This window comes from Trachurus japonicus, chromosome 15 (assembly GCF_045865225.1).
Source record: "Trachurus japonicus isolate A0001 chromosome 15, Traja_1.0".
NCBI lineage: Eukaryota > Metazoa > Chordata > Actinopteri > Carangiformes > Carangidae > Trachurus > Trachurus japonicus.
The window spans coordinates 29,116,881-29,142,871 of NC_140921.1; the positions used below are offsets into that span (position 1 = coordinate 29,116,881).

Genomic DNA, 25,991 nt, shown 5'->3' on the forward strand with positions numbered 1-25,991 from the left:
ATTTTTCCCCATTTACCTTGACACATTGTTGTCTTTCCCCCAGATATGATTTAAACCACTGAGTGGCATCTGTAGACATTTTAAAACGTTTTAACTTGGCCAAGAGGACACTGTGGTCGACAGTGTCGAAAGCCTTTTTGAGGTCCAAAAACACTGTCCCCACAACATGTCCCTTGACCATTAGACCCTTGACCCTCTCAATAAGATAGCAGTTGGCTAATTCTGTGGAATATTTAGGCCTGAATCCAAATTGCTGTGGATGGAGCAGTTGGTTGGTCTCCAAATAATCCGTCAGTTGTATCGCAACAATCTTCTCCAGGACTTTTGAGACTACAGGGAGAATAGCAATAGGCCTATAGTTACTTGCCATGTCTTTGTCTCCCGACTTGTAAATAGGAGAAATTATTGCTGTTTTCCAGCTTTCTGGGAATGTGCTTGTTCTTATTGAGAGGTTCACTAAATAAGTAATAGGCAACAACAAGTCTTTCTGATATTTCTTAATTAAACCCGCATTTAAATCATTAATATCCTTTGACATTGAGCTGTTCATATTTGCAATAACCTTTTTAACTGTATCACTGGATACCTCTTTCATGCAAAAGCCATCTGAGGAGACATTGTCACATTCTTCAGGGGATATCTCAGGGTTAGCTGAATTAAAATGACTAGCAAGTTCATGCACAGACTCAATGAAAAAATGGTTAAAAACATTTGCCATTGACTCACTACTTTCAATTCGGTTATTGTCTACTTTAAGACTGGTTATTTTAGGGTGTTTTTGTTTACTTGAGTCTGTTAGTCTATGGATCTGCTGCCACAGTTTAGAACTGCTGCCATTAGCCTCTTCAATGAGTTTGAGGAAGTAGTTACTCTTGGCCTTCCGTAGCTCAGACACCACTTTGTTCCTCAGACTGGTGAAGGTAAGGTGGTCTGTGTTGTTTTTCGTCACTAAGGACTTTTTAAGGGCAAGATCTCTCTTTTTCATGAGTTGGTGAATACCATTATCAAACCATGGAAGAGATAATTTCTTCGGCCTGCTTTTCCATGTTTTTGTATGTTTACTTATCAAATTACCTAAGATTGAGGTGAACTTGTTTACACTGTGATTCAAGGTTGACTCTTTAGTTATGGTTTCCCAGTTTACTAGTGATAAATCATTTTCAAAGTCTGCCATTTTTGACTTAGGAATTCCTGTTGTCTTTTGATTTACAGTTTTGCTATGGTGAACAAAGCGTTTTTTTGTTAACTTTCTTACAATTAGTACCATATTATGATCTGAAAGACCAGTGATTAGATTGTACGTTTTTACTGCTCTCTCTGGCCTGTTTGTGAAAATCAGATCAATGAGTGTCCCACTCTTCCTTGTAATGCGGGTAGGTTTGTCAATCAGCTGTTTTTATTTATATTTCTCCATGAGTGGTTTCAATTTAGATTTTTCACTTTTCACCATCCAATTTATATTAAAATCACCAAGTAAGATACATTCATTACATTTGTCACAAATAGAGAGAAGACTATTTAATTCATTATAAAAATCTGCACCATGAGAAGGAGGGTTATACAGAACAACAATATTAAAATTCATATTTGGTGAGAGAGTCACACTAAGTCCCAAACACTCTAGGTTCATGCTGACATCAAGGTTAAAACATCTGAAATGCTCCTTTATGTAAATTACAACACCCCCTCCCTTGCTCGTGGTTCTATCTTTCCTATAGCATGAATATCCTAGTACACTGATTAGATCACTAGAGATGTTACAATTAAGCCAGCTCTCAGATATACATAAAAAATCCAAGTTAGATTCCATAAGCAATTTCCTAATCTGATCTATTTTTGGTAATAAGCTTCTAATATTTATATGGCCACCCAGCAGGCCTTTGGGTTTCGATTCGGGATTCCAGATAACTTGTGCATGGTTTACTGTTTGAAAAAGTTTGAGTTCTCTTTGTTTTGAGTTTGCACAAAGACGTGAGGCTATTTTGTCCCTCGTTTGTTTCCGTGTTTGTTTACACTTGCCTACGGTCCCACGTTTGTCCTCGAGATTACTGTCTGTTGTTGTCGGCTTGTGTGCAGAACCGTGGATGCAATTGAATAGATGCAATTAGAAATGGTGCGGTTGATGGATTTATGCAAGCGAGAGGAGCCAGCCAGACCACCCGCTGCCACCGCGGCCATCTTTTTGTTGTCAGTAAGTGACTGGTTAAGTGCAGATCTACTGTCAGGTCTACAGATCTACCGTCAGGTCTACTGTCAGGTCTACAGATCTACTGTCAGGTCTACCATCAGGTCTCATGCCAGGTCCACACTGTCAGAACCTCTGTCAGGTCTACAGATCTACCGTCAGGTCTACAGATCTACCATCAGGTCTACAGATCTACCATCAGATCTACTGTCAGGTCTACAGATCTACCATCAGGTCTACTGTCAGGTCTACAGATCTACTGTCAGGTCTACCATCAGGTCTCATGCCAGGTCCACACTGTCAGAACCTCTGTCAGGTCTACAGATCTACCGTCAGGTCTACAGATCTACCATCAGGTCTACAGATCTACCATCAGATCTACTGTCAGGTCTACAGATCTACTGTCAGGTCTACTGTCAGGTCTACAGATCTACTGTCAGGAAACTGTTAGGTCTACCATCAGGTCTACTATCAGGTCTGCAGATCTACCATCAGGTCTACTGTCAGGTCTACAGATCTACCATGAGGTCTACTGTCTGGTCTACTATCAGGTCTACAGATCTACCATCAGGTCTACTGTCAGGTCTACAGATCTACTGTCAGGTCTACCGTCAGGTCTACAGATCTACTGTCAGGTCTACAGATCTACCATCAGGTCTACAGATCTACCATCAGATCTACTGTCAGGTCTACAGATCTACTGTCAGGTCTACAGATCTACTGTCAGGAAACTGTTAGGTCTACCATCAGGTCTACTATCAGGTCTACAGATCTACCATCAGGTCTACTGTCAGGTCTACAGATCTACCATCAGGTCTACTGTCTGGTCTACTATCAGGTCTACAGATCTACCATCAGGTCTACTGTCAGGTCTACAGATCTACCATCAGGTCTACTGTCAGGTCTACTGTCAGGTCTACAGATCTACCATCAGGTCTACTGTCAGGTCTACAGATATACCATCAGGTCTACTGTCAGGTCCACATATCTACTGTCAGAACTTCTGTCAGTGCTACAGTATGCTGTCAAGTCTATTATCAGGTCTATAGGTCTACCATTAGGTCTTCTGTCAGGTCTACAGATCTACTGTCAGGTCTACAGATCTACCATCAGGTCTACTGTCAGGTCTACAGATCTACCATCAGGTCTACTGTCAGGTCTACAGACCTACTGTCAGGTCTACAGATCTACTGTCAGGTCTACAGATCTACCATCAGGTCTACAGATCTACCATCAGGTCTAGAGATCTACCATCAGGTCTACTGTCAGGTCTACAGATCTACCATCAGGTCTACAGATCTACCATCAGGTCTACTGTCAGGTCTACAGATCTACCGTCAGGTCTACTGTCAGGTCTACAGATCTACTGTCAGGAAACTGTTGGGTCTACCATCAGGTCTTCTGTCAGGTTTACAGATCTACCGTCAGGTCTACAGATCTACTGTCAGGTCTACAGATCTACCATCAGATCTACTGTCAGGTCTACAGATCTACTGTCAGGTCTACAGATCTACCATCAGGTCTACAGATCTACTGTCAGGTCTACAGATCTACCATCAGGTCTACAGATCTACCATCAGATCTACTGTCAGGTCTACAGATCTACTGTCAGGTCTACAGATCTACCATCAGGTCTACTGTCAGGTCTACAGATCTACCATCAGGTCTACTGTCAGGTCTACAGACCTACTGTCAGGTCTACAGATCTACTGTCAGGTCTACAGATCTACCATCAGGTCTACAGATCTACCATCAGGTCTAGAGATCTACCATCAGGTCTACTGTCAGGTCTACAGATCTACCATCAGGTCTACAGATCTACCATCAGGTCTACTGTCAGGTCTACAGATCTACCGTCAGGTCTACTGTCAGGTCTACAGATCTACTGTCAGGAAACTGTTGGGTCTACCATCAGGTCTTCTGTCAGGTTTACAGATCTACCGTCAGGTCTACAGATCTACTGTCAGGTCTACAGATCTACCATCAGATCTACTGTCAGGTCTACAGATCTACTGTCAGGTCTACAGATCTACCATCAGGTCTACAGATCTACTGTCAGGTCTACAGATCTACCATCAGGTCTACAGATCTACCATCAGATCTACTGTCAGGTCTACAGATCTACCATCAGGTCTACTGTCAGGTCTACAGATCTACTGTCAGGTCTACCATCAGGTCTCATGCCAGGTCCACACTGTCAGAACCTCTGTCAGTCAATCAATCAATTTGTTTATTTCGGGCATGTCAATTTAAATCATCATCATCACACTTCATCATCAAATAATACAATACATGGCCGAAAGGGAAAAGCGGGAGAAGCAAAAGCTTATCTAGTCCCGCCCCCATTACCCACAGAATAAGAATATTTGTCATACATACATATCTTTTTGCTTTTTTCTTCTTTTCTTATATATATATATATATATATATATATATATATATATACACATATACATATATATACATACATATATATATATATATATATATATATATATATATATATATACACACACACTACATTTTGATGTAACATTCTTTTACTTATGACATTTTGACATAACATGTTACGGTAGTAGATAGTATACAGATCATAACATAATTTTTTTTTTTTTACATTTTGATATAACATACTTTTACTTATGACATTTGTGCTACAGATCTACTGTCAAGTCTATTATCAGGTCTATAGTTCTATCATCAGGTCTTCTGTCAGGTTTACAGATCTACTGCCAGGTCCACTGTCGGGTCTCCAGATGTCAGTTCTACCATCAGGTCTTCTGTCAGGTCTATGGTCTTCTGTAACAGGTCTTTGTTAAAATGACCTGTATGGTTATGGAGGAGTTGTTGGTTTCTACCATTTCATTATTTCTTTCTCATCATAAAGATGGACTGTAACTGGTGATTGGTAGATCAGTATTGAGGCTCAGGTCCATCTTCACCACAGCTGTCCTGTATAACCCCATTACTGCTGATGCTTCAAAAACTGCCCATTGACCAACTGCTCAATCTGATCCAGGCCACTGACTCCAAGTCCAGTTTGTGACAGAGTCCAGCCTCATTCTGCGTGGGTACTGGACTGGACCAATTCATTGGCAGAAAGCATGGTGGTCTCAGGATCACATCTCTGCTTCCTGCCGATGATGATGATGATGATGATGATGATGATGATGATGATGGCTTCAGTTACTGAGCAGATCCGGTGGGTTTTCCAGGGACAGACAGGATCCAGTCTAGATCTATGTCCAGGCTCTATGGATGCAGTGTTAGTGGGTGGGGTGTTGTGCCAGTGGGACGGATGCTGGTGGTGTTTTCCTCTTGTTTGCATGTCTTCACACAGCTGGCTCACATCAGCTGCTGTAACAGGATCCGCCACATCTGGGTCAAGCCTGTGTGTGGAAGTGTGTGCATGTGTTCTCCCTCTGCTCAGCATTGTGTACATAAATGAGCACTCTTCTAGAGGTTGTACTGAGTGACAAAAATTCAGTGAGGTCTGTGAGGACCTCAAGTTAAAAAGAAAAAGGAATGTTTGTGGCTGTAAATAAGGCAGATGCTTCAGCTCTTGTTGTGTTGAGGAGGAGGAACGTCCTGTAGTTCCTCCAGAGCCTCCAGAGTCTCCAGAGCCTCCAGAGCCACAGCAGCTGACTGGCTTCAGGGTGTGGTCGGTCATGGCGACAGTGTAAGGTGTGATTACAGGTGTTCAACAGACGCACACACACGCCTCTGACTCAACCCTTCAGTGATGCTAGTAAGGTTAAAGGGATAGATAGTTCACCCAAAATTGAAATTTCACTCATTATCTACTCACCTTCATGTGGACTAAGGGCTGGGAGAAGTTTCAGAGTCCTCCGTGGCTTCTCTGAGTTACAGGGGGTCTCGGCGTAGCAGTGCATGTCCATATAACGGTTGCAAATGGATACCAACTGTCTTCGTAACAAAAAGACACACCAAAAAACATCCAAATACCTCCATGCTGCTCGTATGTAATGTCTGTCTTGTATTGAAGCCCCGAAATGTGAAATTGTCTTGAAAAATATTAAATAAGTCTATATTTCAAGCTTGTTTGTAGCGGAAGCTCCTCTTCCCGGTTCGTCAAATTTGGACGAACCAGGGTCTGTCCTCTTCCCAGTTCGTCCAAATTTGACAAACCGTTTCGAGAAGCTTCCGCTACAAAACAAGCTTGAAATATAGACTTATTTAATTTTTTTCGGGACAATTTCGCATTTCGGGGCTTCAATACAAGACGGACATTACATACGAGCAGCATGGAGGTATTTGGATGTTTTTTGGTGTGTCTTTTTGTTACGAAGACAGTTGGTATCCATTTGCAACCGTTATATGGACATGCACTGCTACGCCGAGACCCCCTGTAACTCAGAGAAGCCACGGAGGACTCTGAAACTTCTCTCAGCCCTTAGTCCACATGAGGGGGAGGAGATAATGAGTGAAATTTCAATTTTGGGTGAACTATCCCTTTAAACCAAACACATTCCAGTGAATTGGAGGTATAATGTGAGACTTTTCTGTAAAAAAAAAAAAAAAAAAAGGGTGACGAATAGGTTGTGAAGCAGGCTTTTTTTATTAGCCTTAATTACATTTGTTGCTAGGTGACATCCAGTTGTCATAGTAGTAGTCACGTCAAGTCTACGTAAGGAGGTTGTGGTGGATGAATGAATGAATGAAGACAGTGGCGTTTGATTCCCATGAGAAAATACCAGTTGTTTCTACAATTCATGACCATGATGAACGTGACGACAAAGATTGTGTAATGTTGAGGAAGCATTCATTTTAAAACTCATGATCTTGTTTCTAAACCTTACGTCATCAACCATGGCAGTGAATGTTTCAGCTTCCCCCTGTTTCTCCTTGATGTGAGATCCTGATGATTTTCCTCCACAGACAGACGGTGCAGCAGACAGAAGGACTCGGAGAAGACCGTGAACGCATCATGTCCTCTGTCAGTCAGCCCTGCAGGCAGGAGAGGAAGGGCAGTTTCTTCAAGGTATCGGTCGCAAATCTAAATCCACACATGTCCACACATAGAGTTAACATAAAGATTGTCTGATGGAAGGCAAAGAGAACAGGTTTATATTTTGACACTGAATATACTGACCAGAGGCCTGTACCACGAAGTGAGCTCAGCCTACCTGGGCTTAACTAGCAGACTATCCAGCTGAACCTATCCACAACACTGTCACTCCGGATCAGCGGTACCACGACGCTGGTTATCAACTCGCTAACTCAACCCCGGCTTGTCTTGCTGTGAATCTGTGAACGCACACGTATAAAGGGCAGATTCAAGGCAGCAGACCAATCACAACCATGAGCACCGACGCGTCAGAGAGAAGCGAGGTGAGCGCACTGGAGCGCACACTCCTGTGAGGAAGAAAAAAAAAAAGAAAAGAAAAAAAAAGAAGCCCGCGGTCGTGGCCTGACCTGAGTTATTAAATGTTTAATCAGTGCTGATTAAACTTGTAAATCAATGCTGCTCTGGATCCGATTCTTTCCTTCTATTCTGACTCTTTTAAACAGGAACAACAGAACCATTTTATTATAGACTATATATTTTCCACCTTTGCTGAGCATAAGGTTTGTTCTGAATTAAATAAAAGCCTGTCCCATAGGCCTATAGATGTGTGGGCTATCTCTATGATCCGCTCGGCACACACACACACACACCCTCAAAAAAAAAAAAAAAAACAGTTGGCAGAAGTTCGGGCCATGAGAACCGGCAGCCTACCTCTCTTATGGATAATCAGCGTGATTATGATGGAAAAGCCTTTCATCCGTTGTTGTGATAGACTCATGTGTTTTCATAATGTATCATAAAGTGGATACAATCACCGCAACTCTGTCCGGAGCTTCGCTACTTTTATTTCCGTCTCCGTGGTAACAGTAAGCACGGGTACGAGGAGGATTTCAAAATAAGAGCACACTGAATATCATAAAACATTAGAGCCATAACGCTCTTCTCTCTATCTGGGCTCCGGTTACCGGTGAGAGGACACGTGTCATTATTCCCGTACAGCTGATTGGCCGGTGGGTGGAGCCTTTTACTGGATTCAGATCAATCCTGAAAGCTACCCTGCCCTGGAGCAGGTTTGCCGTTCAGAGTAAGTTACCATGGTAACTCACCTCGGTAAGAATTAATCCAGCTTCGTGGTACCGGAAAGCCAGGGTTAACCCTGAAGTTACCTCGCTAAACCAGTAATCCTGCTTCGTGGTACAGGCCTCTGGTCAGGTTAGTTATTGTAATAATAATAATAATAATAATAATAGATTTTATTTGTATGGCGCCTTTCATGGCACTCAAGGTCGCCTCACAGAAAATAAATACATACAGAACATCTTATAATAATAGTGCAAAAGACACAGCATAAAAGCAGCACATATAAAATATTAAAAACACAGCATAAAAGCACCAAGGAAAAAACAATGAAATGAAATAATTGTTGGTTGTGCAAGTAAGAGATCATGTGTTTGCAGGGGCGTTGCTAGGAATTCTGGGCTTCCTGAAAGAATACTGAAGTGGGCCCCTCCCCCTTGACTTTTTATTGACTCTTTTTTCTTAGACTGTGTATTTTAATTTTTTTAACTTGTTTTTCTGTCACTCTATGTTCTTTACAGTGCTTGACACAATATTAGTCAGGGTTATATGCAGAATGATTTAGTCATAGAAAGATAAGGCTACTGTGGGTTTTTGTCATCAACTTACAGATCACAAAGTGTTAGTTTCCAGCCTCTGAAGAAATAGTAACAAGAGCTGATGGTGTTACCACACCTCACAGCCGAGAAGCTAAGAACCCTTATCACAGCAGTGTGAGGGTAAGATAGATACGGAAACACATGTAGAGATAAGATTTTATCCTTTCCCGGCTTAGTTTGATAGTAGGGTGTGTTCAGTGGCGCTGCACATACACGCATACACACAGGGCGTCAGGGCAGAGCGGTGAAGTGAACCGGATAACCCTGCTGATTACCCGAGTTCATGTAAACTACGACAGAGTTAGTGTAGGTATGTGCGATAAAACCTGTGCAAGTGAAAGGCCAAAACTTTGTCAGTACACCTGTTCAACCTGCTGTAACGTAACCAGGAAGAAGGCGATATACATATATTTTTTGGCTTTTTTTGCCCTGACAGCACATAGTGAGATAGACAGGAAAGGAGAGGCAGAGAGGGGGAATGACATGCAGGAAATGTCTGCCTGACGCAGGACTCGAACCGGGGACGCCTGCATTGAGGACTGTAGCCTCTACATGGGGCGGCCGCCTTAACCACTGCGCCACGCACCGCCCCAGAAGGCGATATTTTAATGTAAAAATGATAAAATAACAGAAAGGAAGACTACTGTCTTATCAAATCGCCTTGTTGTTTACAACTACTTCTGGGTAGAAAACCTGCAGGTAATTTGAATGAGATCAATAGTAACGAACGAGAGTTTAGCTCTATATCATATTTTTCACGCCCTATCACCGTTTAGACAAATCTGAAATGATTGAAGAAACATTACTATTTCTGTGTGTTTTGTGTTGCTATGTGTTGTATTTATTCAGTTTGGGGGAATCACAGTGTCTAGAAAGCATCAGTGGCTCAGCTGACAGGGACAGCTAACGGTAGCTAAGCTAACGGTAGCTAAGCTAACAGCCGTAGCTAAGCTAACGGCGGTAGCTAAGCTAACGGCCGTAGCTAAGCTAACATCAGGACGTCAGCTGTTAAAACCCTCCCGTTGTGGGACACCACATGAAACTACTCCAGTTTAGTACAGCGGTTAAGCCCTCAAATCAAGGGGAATTGTGCACTTTTTGAAAGAAACATGAAACTTCTACCATAGTTAGTTTATACCATGAGGTTTATTTTAAGATCGGGAGGGAAGTCAGATTTGACCTCTGAGGCCCGGGAGAGGTCAAATCCAAGATGGCCGCCAATAATATTCAAAAATGCCTATCGCTGGAACCAAACACAGTAGAAAAACACTTAAGGTGTCATTTCCCACTAATTCTTGGGTGCCCATTCTGTTGGTGATACCTTTGAGACCAATAGAATTCAAGAAAATGCATTTAGATCAATGTGGAGGTCAAATAATGCAGACATAGGGAGGTGAACGGTGCAAAAAGGTAGTTTATTTCCAAAATAATAGCCTAACAGTGATGATGATGTTAATAATGATGATAATAGTGCCAATAATAATAATCATTATCATAATAAGTTCTTTTTTTTAACTGATTTATTATTAACTCATTCGCTGCCAGCCATTTTCAGAGCAGAGAGCTGCATACTGCCAGCCGTTTTAGAGCATTTTTTACAGATCTTTCAAGACCCACAGAATATTGTGTTCATGTAAACATGTAAACACCAAAACTACCAAGAGAAAGAATAGACTCTCTTCTTTCATTAGGAAAAAAAAGTTTGTTTCTACCTTTTTCCACTCTTTAGTAAACGGCAGTAGAACATTGGCTGGTTTCGCCAAAAACACCTGTTTTTGACCAAAACACCTGTTTTTGACCAGAACACTGAGAAAACAAGCTTTTTGTGGAAAGAAACATGTCAAGCAGAACAGTGACTTTGAAGTTAATATACAACAGAAACAACATGTCTATAGACATCAATGGCAGCCAATGAGTTAAAGAGACACTGTCTCTCGGCTCTGTTCGTGGCACTAGTACACCACAGCCACTTGTTACTCTCTCCCTGGCTCTCAGGCTCCGGTCCACTTGGTGCTCCTCCTCCTCTATCCTTGCCTGACTGAGGGCTGCCACCGTGCCCCTAGTCCACCGGTGAGGGATGAGGGGGACTGCCAACTGGGGGCCCACGCCCTCAGACCGACAAAAGCTTGGATCATGGGCTGACTTTCAAGAGATCGCAGCGAGGGAGCTGCTCTGCTACGTACAAAACTCTGACCCAGAATCAGGTCGTCTGCAAGTGATTTAGCACCAGGTTCTCCACAAACATGCGGTGCGAGATAGGAGAGGGGCGACCACCATCCGGCCACGCGCCAACCCTGTCACCAACGGCTCTACTCGCTGTAATCAAAACCCGGTTGTCAGGGGGTTTCGCTAGATAGTAGGTAGGGACAGTGGGAATCTCGTTCATCCATTCATGTGTGTCACTAATTAGATGACGAGGCATTTGGCTACTGGGTCATACGGCTTTCCGCGTTTACCTGCACGTCAGGCGCCATCGTGAGTACTACGACATGATACAGCCCATACGGACCCATTTCTGCATCAGCAGCTGGTCCGCCACCTTCTATAATCATTACGAGCCCAAACTGCCCCCAGCTGACCGCCAGCCGGTGGGATGCAGCCAGGCGGGGTTCCCGTTATAGAGGGCCAGCCAGCGTCGTGTAGAGGTCCCCTCAGGGCACCAGCCACCCTTGCGGCCGTCCCTCATCCCTTTGAGGACCAGCTCGGCTCCTGGAGAGGGCCGTAGTCCTCAATCCTGGAACGGCCATACCTAAAACGTGACGTCAGCCAACTGCCTTCCACTGATTGGGCAGAGCGTTGTCACTGGAAGAGTCGTGAGCGCGATGTCCGACATGAGAATTCATCTGTACCGTGTATCAGACCGTTGTTATTCCTTCACCCGAGTTAATTTGATGCTGTGTGGAAAACCACGCTGTGGTCCGTAATCGAGGAACAGACAAGTGAGTTTGGAGCTGACGAGAAGATCGAAAATAGAGAGAGAAACAGTGTGGCCTTGCGATCCCCCCACCCCTGCTGAGGAGGAACTAGAGAACTCAGCTGTAATGGAAAAGCACCTTTACTGAGCCGTGCCGTGACTGTGTAGTGGAAAAGTGCCAATAGTTACTCCGTTTACCTGCACTTCATTAAATTTCTTCACTTTGACATTCAAAGTAGAGTTCTCAACGGGCCTGAAAATTACAACCCGACCTGACCTGGCCCGTGGGTTTTAAGCCCAGACCCGACAGAGCTCGATACACCAGCATTAGTTGTCTGGCCAAACCCAGCCCAGCCCAACAAAAAAAAAGAAAACTAAACTAAAAAAGTGACATGCTTTCTTTGCAGCGAGAGCAGATGGTGCCAGTGACGCAGCAGCACCTTATCAGTGGGTGAAACTGATTCAATTTCGGCCACAAAAACATTGTGGTTTTTTGGAGATACACACAGCATCTCGTGCCAAACCAACCCGACCCATCGGCCTTACTCAGGTTTGGGTTGAAATTGAGAACTCTAATTCAGAGTACTGGGCGAAAGCACATTGTGTCAACTCCCCTCCATGGGCATTGCAATGCTTCCACACAGCGTCGGACACCACCCCTCTCTCCGCGGAAAGAGGAGGGCGACAGTATTATTAAATTGCAGATTTGCACCTTTACATAAATGCATTTTCTTGAATGTGTTCTGGTCAAAAACAGGTGTTTTTGGCGAAACCAGCCAATGTTCTACTGCCGTTTACTAAAGAATGGAAAAAGGTAGATACAAACTTTTTTTTCCTAATGAAAGAAGAGAGTCTACTCTTACTCTTGGTAGTTTTGGTGTTTAGATGTTTACATGAACACAATATTCTGTGGGTCTTGAAAGGGTCTGTAAAAAATGCTCTAAAACGGCTGGCAGTATGCAGCTCTCTGCTCTGAAAATGGCTGGCAGCCAATGAGTTATTAATAAATCAGTTAAAAAAAAGAACTTATTATGATAATGATTATTATTATTGGCACTATTATCATCATTATTAACATCATCATCACTGTTAGGCTATTATTTTGGAAATAAACTACCTTTTTGCACTGTTCACCTCCCTATGTCTGCATAATTTGACCTCCACATTGATCTAAATGCATTTTTTTGAATTCTATTGGTCTCAAAAGTATCACCAACAGAATGGGCACCCAAAAATTAGTGGGAAATGACACCTTAAGTGTTTTTCTACTGTGTTTGGTTCCAGCGATAGGCATTTTTGAATATTATTGGCGGCCATCTTGGATTTGACCTCTCCCGGGCCTCAGAGGTCAAATCTGACTTCCCTCCCGATCTTAAAATAAACCTCATGGCATAAACTAACTATGGTAGAAGTTTCATGTTTCTTTCAAAAAGTGCACAATTTTCATGCTTAGCCGCTGTACTAGTTAGCTCAGTCATGTTGGAACTCAGATATCCGCTGGTGAATTTCTTTTTTTATGGACGGTTTGTTGAGTCACTGAGTTATTAAAGTTAAACAGGTAGCTAACCGTTAGCCCGGCTAATCTATGATAACCATGACTAATTACAAAAATGTGCACACATAAATAGTAATGTTTGTCCAATCATTGGTTTTATAAACTTTACAAACATCAGATTAGTCTAAACGGCGATATAGTGACATGAAAAATTATATAGCAAAACTCTTGTCCGTCACTATTGTTCTCATGCTGGTTTTCTACCCGGAAGTAATTGTAAACAACAAGGCGATTTGTCCTATGTGGGACACCCGTCCTATAGATTATTTGCTGATGTAAAATGTAGGTAACTTCATGTCAGCAACTCTGACTTCATTGAACCAGTCATTGATGTGGAGATGTGAGCACAGCTTTACTGCCTCTTCCTTCCTCTTCTCTGGCCCCCTGTCCACATAAAAGCAGAATTCTAGTTAACAGTTGTGGATGTTGTCAGTGGAGTTTTTGTTATTGTGACTCTAAAGTGTCTTGAGGCAGTGAACCACAGAACCCAGGTCAGACAGAGCGAGTTCCTTTAAAACCGGCTGCCTCCTCACTCTGCTGATGTGATGTTGCTCAACACAAACATGTCCCAACAACTGGGAAACGAAACACATGAGGGCAGTGTCACAGAGAGAGGAATCGGGGTCAGTCTGAGTTCTAGGAAGAAGTGGTTTTACTGTGAAGGAGGGTGTTTTAGACGCCTGAGGAAAGGAGCTCATTAACTTCCTGTTCTGCCCCGTCAGATTATTTATACACACACGCACGCACACCCCTAGTGAAAACAAACAGCACACCCTGTGTACAGTGTGAAATATTCACCTCTGTTGAAAGTTATGAATCAGTTTTCTTTGATTCATATAAATACTGCATTCATGAAATAATCAACCCTGCAAATTTTCTTCAGGGATTAGTTAATAAAGATGATTACTATTACTATTAATTACCAGTGTTCTTACAGGAAAACGGCCTAATGCAAGCATACAGCATGGCTGGCTTTTTATTTTATTTTTATTTTTTACTTATCACACACACACACACACACACACACACACCTACACACACACACACACACACACACACACAATACAGTATATGCACATAACTTAAGAAATGGAGAAATGAGAGGCAGCTCACACCACAAGTAAAACAGCAGAAACCACTGAACACACTCCTTAAGTTGAGCACAACTCTGTCTCTGTACAGTGCCTTGCAAAAGTATTCATTCCTCTTGAACTTTCCCACATTTTGTCTCATTACAACCACAAACTTGAAAGTGTTTTATTGGGATTTAATGTGATAGACCAACACAAAGTAGTGCATAATTGAGAAGTGGGAGGAAAATGATACATGGTGTTCAAGATTCATAAAGTCCATAAAGACGGAGGACCAGTAGATAACAAAAAAGGTACATAGTTACAGGGTTGTAAAATATATATACTGTATATACCTTCAGCTGCAGTTACAGCAGCTGCAAGTCTTCTGGGGTTTGTCTCTAGCAGCTTTGCACATCTACAGCTGCAGTTTTTGTCCATTCTTCTTTACAGAACAGCTCCAGTTGAGTCAGGTTGGATGGAGAGAGTCTGTGAACAGCAGTTTTCAAGTTTTGCCACAGACTGTATGTGCTCACAGATCTCTGAACTGTCACTGACTCTTTGTCTTGTGTCCCTGCAGCTCATCGACTCGTTTGCCTGGGAGCTTGGCACCTTGAAGAAGGAGATGACCGTGGCCGAGCCTGCAGAAGGAGAGGGCAGCACGGAGCCAGCTCTCAGGTCAGTGTGGAGTGTGTCTGTAGGACGGTTTGGCTGTGTGGTGCAGTTCTCTGTGGCTACCAGCAGAGGATACCACTGACTGGCCTCTGTGTTTGCAGTGTCCTGTGGTGTGTGACACTCGGCTTTCACATTCCTCCCATGTGTCTCTTAACGTGGATATTAACTTCTTAAACTGGCAGAAAAGTCACTGATAGTTTTCCATTATTAGCTGTTAATAGAACAGTCATCATTTGTCTGGCCCTGATACTGTGTTTATAATATTTATTAGTACCTACACATTTGAAAAGTCCAAACAAGCTGAACTCCCCTTTTCCTGCAGCAGTAGAAGTAAGTGAAGCTGTGAAAGGTAATGAAATAACAGCTTGAGGATTAAGCAGCAGACTCCTCCTACTTTTCAGCAGGGAGAAGTCTGTTTTTGTCGGGGAGCCTTTCTTTGTTGTTGTAATACCCGTGTCAGCCACAAGAGGCTGCAGCTCACCCCTGTCTAAATATGACCAGAGGCATTCATGTTGTTTCCAGGAATTTACTTCAACTGCTGCAGGAAAGACTGAGTTAAGTTTCCTGTTTTCTGTCACATCTGCAGAAGAATTTAGTTTTTTCCCCTCTGACGACTGAGGAGTTTCCACTGAGCTGATGAGGTTTATTGAGAAACTTTAAAACTGAGGGGTTGAAAAACTAGACTGGAGAGGTCTACAGTTTATTAATAAAACAGGAATGTGCTGAAAAATAGATATAACCAAAACAGTTAGGATAAAAAAAGTAATTACTAATTGATAATTAACTAACTAACAGATGATAAGCAAAAGATAACTAACTGATAACTAATTGTTACCAGCGCTCATGGTTGAATGGTGAATACAGTTGAAACACTGCTAATCAGCTGTTGATGGTATCCATCGATCATATTGAAAATCATTGTGACAGCTGATTGGAACAGAGTTACCCTTCCAGTCTCCATCAGCTGTTGTTGATGCTTGTAGACACTAGACACAGTTTGTCGTCCTGATTCTTGCTGTTTGTTTTGAACCAGGACAGGTAAACCAAACACTAAAGACTTCTGCGCACCTGCAGAGGCAGGTTTCAGTCTCAGGGACCTTCATCAGGTTCATCATATTACCGTGTGGACACTAGGTTAAATAGATACAGTGGGCCACGTGGGCCAATCAGAGCACACACTGGAATTAAGTAATAGAAACACATAACAACAATCAAAAATCAAAACAACAAACAACACAACCATATGAGTAGGCTTCATGAATGAACGATGAAATAAATAATGTCCATCAATACAAGACATATATATACACAAGGCAAATAGGCTATAAAAGCAAGAGAAAGATAATAAGATTAATTTTAAACTGATTGATTGATTCAATTTATTGTCATTACACATGTTAAGAACAACAAGGTGACAAAATGCAAATTGCATCCAACCAGAGTGCATACGTAGTTAAATAAATAGCATACATACAATAAATGCAAGGAGATGATATATAAATATAATATAAATGTCTTTTTCTGTATGTTCATATACATTAATATACAGTAGTGCAATTATACAGATTAAAGTTAGAGATGCACCGATCCAGTTTTTTCCGATTCAATCTGATACCGATACCTGGGCTGAGCGTATCAGCCAATACCCGATACCGATCCGATACTACTGTTGAATGAATGAACCGTATACCTGGCCATGTGGGTGAAGGCATCAGGCTTGACATAAACATTTAGCCTTGTTAAAAAGAGGTAACAAATTAACAGATAGAAATGTGCTTAATATTATTTATTAACAAATAATAAAGTGTACATTAGCAGTAAAAAGAAATAAATAACACTAGCTGTAACTGTATTGCTGTTGCATTATTGCATTATTGATTGATTGTGCTCTTCTTATTCTGAGGTTTTTTAAACTCTTAGTCTCTGTAGATTACAATAACCATGAAGTCTTTCTCCTGGTCTGTCCCTGTGTGCAGCCTGGGTGAAGAGGTGGGGGGGCTCTTCTTGCAGCCCCCACCCTGTACTGGGATTGGAGTGGGACCGGCCGGAGCCAGAGACTCGGGCTACGACTCCCTCCACCGACGGCTCAGCATTCTGGACCGGCTGATCCAGACTCATGCTGTGTGGCTGCAGCTGAGCCTGAGCCGCCAGGAGGCCCGGCTCCTCCTGCACAACCAGGATGCAGGGGTGAGCTGCAGACAAGCATGGGAACTATGCATTTGGGGGTACTCAAGTCTTAAATGGAGGGGGGCAGACCCTAGATACAGTGGTCATATCATAAATAACATAGACACATTGTCTGAATGTCACTCTGCAAGGCCTTTATATTAAAGGGATAGTTCACCCAAAATTGAAATTTAACTCATTACAGTGTTTCCCCCAGAAAATTTGTTAGTTAAGGTGGTGTCTGACCTGTCGACGGGGGCGGTAGCGCGGAGATCTGTTGACGGGGGGGGGGGTAGCGCGGAGATAGATCTGTTGACGGGGGGGGGGGGGTCGATCGACGGGGGGGGGACGCGCCGTGCCGTATTAAAGTTTCGCTTTCAACACGCGCTGCTGTTATGCGTGCGCGCTTCTCTGTGGTGTGTATGTGTGTGAGAGGATGCGGCCATCGTCCGACGGGGGGGGGGGGCGGCGGCGGCGAATATCGCTACATTTTTTTTTTTTTTTTAGATGTTAGTTTAGGCGGCAGCTCTTTGTTGTTAAGGCGGCTGCCTTAACACACCAAAAAACATCCAAATACCTCCATGCTGCTCCTATGTAATGTCCGTCTTGTATTGAAGCCCCGAAATGTGAAATTGTCCCAAAAAATATTAAATAAGTCTATATTCAAGCTTGTTTTGTAGCAGAAGCTTCTCGAAGCTTCTCGAAGCTCCTCTTCCCGGTTCGTCAAATTTGGACGAACTGGGAAGAGGACAGACCCTGGTTCGTCCAAATTTGATGAACCAGGAAGAGGAGCTTCTGCTACAAACAATCTTGAAATATAGACTTATTTAATTTTTTTCGGGACAATTTCGCATTTCAGGGCTTCAATACAAGACGGACATTACATAGGAGCAGCATGGAGGTATTTGGATGTTTTTTGGTGTGTCTTTTTGTTACGAAGACAGTTGGTATCCATTTGCAACCGTTATGTGGACATGCACTGCTACGCCGAGACCCCCTGTAACTCAGAGAAGCCACGGAGGACTCTGAAACTTCTCCCAGCCCTTAGTCCACATGAGGGGGAGGAGATAATGAGTGAAATTTCAATTTTGGGTGAACTATCCCTTTAAGAAATACACAGATCTTCAGTCATGAGGGAACTGGACTGACTGCCTGCTTTCTCTTTACAGACATTTGTGGTGAGAAGGTCAACTAGCCTACAGAGGAAAGTCATATCTCTACGAATGGACCAGGACTCTGAGGTCCCTGTCAGAGACTTCCCTGTCAGGGAGAGCCAGTACAGTAAGGACCTGATCTCTTCTTCATGTCTTTGTTTCTCTATTGTGGTTTTTTTTGTGCAGTATAGTAACACTGCAGTGGTTTCACGCCTTTATCTGCCACTCTCATCAGCTTTACACTGAGACAAGTTTGTACTGTTAACCGTATCACTTCCCACAATTAAAAGGAAGACTGAAGACAGGAGGAGGCGTTATCTTTGCATGATGCACAGATGATGTCATAGTATCGTCTCATAGTGTTATGTCTTCTCTAAATGAAACTGAAGCTGTAGAAGTTGGTGCACATGCCAGTGATTCTGACTAGCCAGCACTGAGCGCCTCTGTTGGGTTGAAAATCCAATCCAATTTAGAATTAAAAAAAAAAAAGTTTCACTTTAGAACTGGAACAAAGTGAGATATCTGGAGCTAACATAACTGATACCATGCAGCATCATCAATCATCACGGTGTTGTGCAGGTTTCATTATTTCAGAATCTACCATCATACAGTATTTATATTTTCACATGTAATAGGCTACCCACATGCTTTAATGCTTATAGGACAGAGGCAGAGTCAAATTCCAAATCCTACAACTGCAGAAAGAAGCAGGGGGATTTACTGATCTCACATGTTTAATTCATATCATAGCAATACTAATGCTATGACTATAGAACGAATCTCCTTGTTGTTTACATTCTACTTCCGGGTAGAAAACCTGCACGTAATTTGAATGAGATCAATAGTAACAAATGAGAGTTTAGCTATATCATGTGTTACACTGTGTTTCACTGTGCCACTATCACCATTTAGACAAATCTGAAATGATTGAAAAAACATTACTATTTCTGTGTGTGTGTTTTGTGTTGCTATGTGTTGTATTTATTCCGTTTGGGGGAATCACAGTGTCTAGAAAGCATCAGTGGCTCAGCTGACAGGGACAGCTAACGGTAGCTAAGCTAACGGTAGCTAAGCTAACATCAGGACGTCAGCTGTTAAAACCCTCCCGTTGTGGGACACGACATGAAACTACTCCAGTTACCTCAGTCATGTTGGAACTAATGGCGCATTTCCACTAGCACGGCTCGGCTCGGTTTGGTTGTGTTTCCATTACAACTGAGTATCACTAGTGACGTCGTGACGTCATTTACACGGCGCCGAGCAACGCTCTAAACTCTGTAAATATATAACTTTAGCAACATTTGAAACATTTTCAGGCGAGAAAGTAGTCGTTTAGATCCCCAACGTGTTGAAAATCTGACAAAATACCAGCTGTTTACTATTTTGTTTCAACGAAGTCGGCGTTACTAAAGCTAGCCGTGGTGAGCAACGCACTTCCGGTTATTTTCACAAAATAAAATACCCGTTGCCTTTTATCATAAGGAAAGCCATTACGATAGAATTGGTGCTTTTACTTTGTAAACAGGAAGTGAACCTACCCTCGCTGTAGCTAGCTTTAAACCGCCGTTTTGACTGCTCTCGTCCCGTTAACGGCATTTAACCGTTCAATATGCCTTACCGGAGAGTCTACCAGCTCTGAGATCGGCCTGGTTCATTGTAAAACATTTATTTATTGATGTAAATGTGGTGTTTTCTGTGCGTACAGAACCCAAGACAGTGCTGCTCTTCTGTCTAACCACAAACAAACTGCTGCTACAGCCACAATTGTTAGATTTCATCAATGAGACCAACATTTATCCCCTAAAAAGAGTTTAACCAGCCGGTGGTAAACCTCTAAAAGCCATCGGGTAAGTTAATTAGCGGTGGTTTTCTCCCCGGGGTGACGGTGGTAGGCTGGCCGGCGGAACACGTCAGGAGCCGGGCTGCTGCCTCTGTGATGTCGCGGTCGCTGCTCGGACCTGGAGCTTCACTTCTCCCAAAAACATCGGGGCAAACTTCTAAACAGCCGTCGTTTGGATAAACTAACCGCACACTGGGGATCTAAACAGTTACTTTCTCGCATGAAAAAATATGAAAACTTAATAAAGTCACGTAATAACAGGCTTCAGCCATGGATGTATTGGCTTCAGCAGGAACATTTCTGTTGTTGGTCGTCGCGCGGTTATGACGCTTCCAGTGACGACACTCATCGGCCAATCAGTGGAAGGCAGTCGGCTGACGTCACGTTTTAGTAACGCTTCGGCTCGCTTGGAACCAGGGCTGAGGTGATACCAAAAGTACCTGGTTGCAGGTACTGCGTAATAGTGGAAACCCGCAAATAGCGCGCCGAGCCGAGCCGAGCCGAGCCGAGCCTAACCGAAGCGCGCTAGTGGAAATGCGCCATAAGATATCCGCCGGAAAAAATATTTTTTTCATGGACCATCACTGAGTTATTAAAGTTAAACAGGTAACCGTTAGCCCGGCCAATTTACGATAACCATGACTAATTACAAAAACATGCACACACAAATAGTAATGTTTGTCCAAACATTGGTTTTATAGACATAACAAACATCAGATTAGTCTAACGGTGATGTATTGACGTGAAAAATGAGATATAAATATAAACTCTCGTCAGTCACTATTGTTCTCATGCTGGTTTTCTACCCAGAAGTTTGTGTAGCCTAAACAACAAGGCGATTCCTTCTATTGTTTTCTCTTTTGGGCTGTAGCTTATGAAAATGAAAATGTAGGACAGGCATAGTATAAGCATTTGCTTCAGCCTATGCCTTTTCAGTCATTCCTCACACGTAATTACTGTGTACAGTTCTTTTTTATGTCATCCTGAGAATGTGTAAATAAATCATCATCTTTTTACTGACTGTATTCTGTGTAAAATACAATACTAAAAAATACTAATACTACTATGAGACCAAGTCTCAGATGGTGGCTCCCAGAAGATTTTCTCTGCTCTCATATAACACAATCGTGACACGTGACAACTTGTTTTATTTAAGTGTCATGCACATTTTGTTTGTGTCCAACCCACATGGGCTTATAAGACACTAAACATTTAAATACATAAATTCAAGAGTGGCTATAACGTGTCGTCTTAAAGGGAAAAAAAGTAGCAAACCATGATTTCATATGGGATATAATCCTTTCCTTTCCAAGCTCCATCAATGAATCTAGCTAGAGCATAGAAAACAGCACAATATATCATGTTCAGACATCCAGAATAAGTCTGGGTTCTTCATCTGTGTTCAGTGGGATGGTGCAGCTCAGCTGGATGAGAGAGGACTGACCCAGGTCTGAGACAGAAAGCGAGCCAGACTCTGACCAGACAACAGGCACAGTGTGTGTTCTGGACTGAGCTTGTGCTGTCAGCACTGTGGTCTCTTCTCTTTTAAGGCTTTCTACCAGCGTCTACCACTGTTGTTCTCCATGTGTCGGTGAACTCTCTTCATTAGGTGTCCTCTTCCTCTTTTATCACTCTTCTTTTCTTTATTCTATTTTTAGTCTTTTAAAAAACTTCCCTCCAAACAGTCCCGTCAGTGACGTGCTGGTCTGTCAGCAGCCATGGTTACCTGCAGAGAGTATGTGCTCTGTGTGAGTCACTGCGGCCTGCAGCTCTGATCACTGCTGCTGTGTGCTGTGAGGGCAGAGAACAGTCCACAGACGTGGATGTACCAATCAGCATCATTGTTCTCTGCTGAAGACACCAGACAAAGAGACAGTGTACTGACATCTCTAACGCATGACGGTCCAAGCTCACTCCAGCATGTCAACCTTTAAACGTTAACCCGTCGTTGTCAAGTCAACGTGTTGATTGACATGTGCTCACATCTCTACAGTCAGTACGTTTACATGCAGAGCTTAATCGAGCTATGCTCAAAATTCGATTTTTGCGTCAAGTCGGACTTCTGTCCTTGTCTCAATATACATGCAACTGAAAAAACTGAATAACTGATGGGTCCGCCCCCTCATGCGGCGTCACCCGTTGCTTCAGCGGGTTAATACGCCCCCCTGTCCTGTTGACTTTTCTGTCACCTGGTAAAAAACTGAATATAAACAACTTATAAGCTTAATAATAAATTCTCAACTGCAGTTCCCGACCAGACGCGCCAGTCTGGGCTGGATTCACACTGAGAATAGGATACGGGCTTCCTTTTTCCTCTCTCTCTCTCTTTTTAAAAAAAAAATAAAACACTCTTGCTGGTGGCGCTGTGTGAAATGCATTGAATCTGTGCTGATGTTGGGTTTTTTTCTTTACTTTGCCGGGTTCGGGCGGCTTCTCTGCTCCACTTTGTGCCGTCTCTACTGTTGTGGAGCATGCGCACATGCATTGTCCAGTTATACTCCGACTAAGGTGTATACATGACGGAGAAAATCGAATTCCAATCGCATTATCTGGGTGTCTTAATCGGAGTTCTCAACTCCGATTTCAGTCGGACTAAGGTGTTTACATGCACTTCAGTTGTCCAGTTATAGTCGGATTAAGGCAATAATTCGGTTTTTTCAAGTGTCATGTAAACGTACTGAGTGTCTCTCCTTTAATCTCAGCACATCAGCATGACTCATGTTATGTACATGCAAAACTTCTCACACACATCGAGCCCTGGCAGCGCATCACCCCCACCCTCTTCCTTCCCTCATTGGCTCCTGGTCAGGTCCCGCATCTCCTACAAACTCCTCCTCTTGTACAAATCCCTTCATGCCCTCGCCCCCCAGTACCTGTCTGACCTTCTCCACCTACACATCATCCCGTACCCTGGGTTGCTCTGACATAGATAGCTCTCCATCCCCCCTATACCAGACAATGGACCTTTTTTTTCTTAGGGGACAGAGTCTTCAGCGTGGCGGCCCCCATTCTGGAACTCTCTCCCTCCTGAAATCCGTCACGCCCCAACCTTGGACCTTTTTTAAAGGGATACTCCAACTTTTTTTTTTTGCGTCTTGCCTCACTCCTGAGTCCATGACCAGCAGATAGACACCATCCTTTCCACTGTGCGTGCAGTAACAAGGGAGATACAGGCAGAGCTGGCGCACCGCTAATTAGCTTAGCTCAAACACTGGAAGTGCATAGGTAGTGTTAGCCTGCCTCCTACCCGAGCTGAAATCAGCAGTCAGAAGCTGATTTCATTTTAGCTCTATACTCTGTAAATATATCACTTTATCCACATTTCAAACATTTTTAGGTGAGAAAGTAGCCGTTTAGATCAGCAGTGTGTCGTTAATTTGTCTAAATACCAGCTGTTTACTATTTTGTTCGGACGAATTCTGCGCTACTCAAGCTAGCCGTTGTGACCAACGCACTTCCGGTTACTTTCACAAAATAAAACACCCGTTGACAGGTGTTTGTGCTCTGCCCCCTTCACCACTGAAACATGATACAGATTTAGAGGGAGCATGGTTGGGAGTTCTGTTTTTTCTTCTTTTTCTAATCTTAAAGCCCCTGTACAGAGCTTTTAACTGGATACGCAAAAGTCTCTGGTTTCTGCTGATATGTCTCTGTTACCAACAACAGCAAATGAGCCCATCAGTGTGAAGATACGCTGTTTCTAAGTAGTCTAATTGTAGACCTCTGGAAGGCATGGTCGGGTCGGACCACTGACGAAACCATACGAATAGATACATAACGATGCTAAAATTTTTTTTAAAAAAAAGCAAGTCCCGTCGTCTTTCCTACGTTTCAAAACAAATCTACACGCGCCGGCCAGACAAACGTCTTGACAGTGGGAAATGCGGTCTTCATTCCGCCGCTTTCGTCCACAGGGGCCGCCAAAATCAACACTAAATGAAAAGTCTGTATAGGGGCTTTAAAGGTCCAGAGTGTAATAATTCAAGGTCAAGGTTTATTAGCAAAATACTATCCATGAATATCTTTATAAGTGTATAATCGCTATAAAATAAAATTAGTTTGGTTTTCGTAGCCTTATAATTATTCTTTTATATCTACATATAACAAGGGTCTTGCTTGAGAGTGGTGCCATCTTGTGCCGCCATGTTTGTACGGCAGCCCCAACGGAAAATCCAGCCAACCAGAGAGCGCTAGCGAGTGAGTCAGTGAGCGCTGCAAACTAGAATCTGAATGCTAGATATCACGGTTTTCCCGCCTATTTTACACACTGGACCTTTAAGAAAGATTTCCATGGCATGTAGCATTACATTTAGTGAATCTTCTCTTATACCAAATGGTGTAGATTAGGTTTCTCCTCTCTTGATCACGCTCTTCCTCTGCTCTGGTCTCCTACAGCGTTCTCTCTGGAGGGATCGGGGCTCAGCTTTGCAGACCTTTTCCGCCTGGTGGCGTTCTGCTGCATCAGCAGGTGAGTTCATCGCTGCCAGTCACTCCCCCAGTACACAAACAGGTGCAGTCCGGAGATAACACTGCAGGTTGATTGAGATGAATGATGAAAGAGATGAATGATAACAGTAAGAGTTTCGTGCATCATGGGAAGTTCCCCAGCAGTCTGGGCCGATAACATCATTACTATAGGGAAAGTTTCAGCTCCACCTATCAGCTGTATCCACAATGTGTTTCCTCAATATCTTCAGCTGCTATGTAAAGCCCTTTGAGACAAACTGTTTGTAGAAATGGGCTATATAAAAAAATTGCCTTGCCTCCTGACACCACTGACAGGTGCAGTTGGGTATATTGAGTATATAAGATGTTTGTATTTATTCTTTCCTGACTGTGTTGCCTAAAGAAAGCTAATGAATGAATTGAACAGGAGGACAGGAATTGCTGTCTGACAGAGTCACTGCGTAGGTAGGACAGAGTTGAAGGTCAACACAAACAAAACTACAAACCCACAGAAGCCAAGGAGGAAGTGTAAAGGATGTTTTATTTCAAGCAGGAAGCAGAGATTCATTTTTAGATGTTGGAGAGACAAAATAGAAAAACATGACTGCTGCATGTTCCATTGTAAACACTGACTCACTACATGTAGTCATTCATTCAGCTCAGTCCTGACTCTTTTCGTGGGTGGTCGGGGGCGGGCGATACGGACTAAAAATAGAATCTCAGGTACTTTTACCACCGAACTCAATTTGCAGTTTTGATTCAATTCAATTTTTTTTCTTCCCAGCTAGAATTAAATCTACAACTGACAAAGAAATAACTCACAACAAATTTTCACTTTTATTCGATCAAACAATTTAAAGGGATAGTTCACCCAAAATTCCAATTTCACTGACACCACCGGCACCTCCAGAGAGTGTGGAGTAACTCTTAGGCAAGGCCGTAGCTACCATTGAGGACACCGAGGTCATGACCTCGGTATTTTTTTCGGCCTAATGAATGGAAAAAAAAAAAAAAAAAAAGTGCAAAGTATTAGGGAGGACAGATGGAAGGTGACTGAGTGACTCCTCTATTGTCCAAACAATTCCGGTAGGCATAATGCTCTTGTTTATTGATGCCCTCACGTACGCTGGTGTTTGTTTACTGGTCGCGGGAAAAAAGGCGATTCATTCGGAAAAAGCGAGTGATACAGCGCGTCGCGGAGCCTGTGTGCATGGAGGAGAAGGCTACTGAGTGAGTCGGTTGGCTCTAGATAAACTGCTCTTTCCAACCAGTTGTTACACT

At 43.0% G+C, this 25,991-nt stretch overlaps 1 protein-coding gene across 2 annotated transcripts in view; it reads left to right on the forward strand.

The window, feature by feature from the left end:
• Window positions 1-25,991, forward strand: part of LOC146973899 (ras and Rab interactor 2-like) — a 76,885-nt gene that overhangs the window by 10,876 nt on the left and 40,018 nt on the right. The window contains exons 2-6 of one of the 2 annotated variants that reach the window (XM_085800914.1): window positions 7,085-7,187; window positions 15,010-15,107; window positions 17,081-17,291; window positions 18,440-18,551; window positions 24,660-24,732. In XM_085800914.1, the coding sequence (XP_085657040.1) occupies window positions 7,134-7,187; window positions 15,010-15,107; window positions 17,081-17,291; window positions 18,440-18,551; window positions 24,660-24,732 (548 nt within the window). In that variant the 5' untranslated portion in view covers window positions 7,085-7,133. The remainder of the gene's footprint in view (window positions 1-7,084; window positions 7,188-15,009; window positions 15,108-17,080; window positions 17,292-18,439; window positions 18,552-24,659; window positions 24,733-25,991) is intronic. The other variant, XM_085800913.1, reaches the window with a different exon arrangement.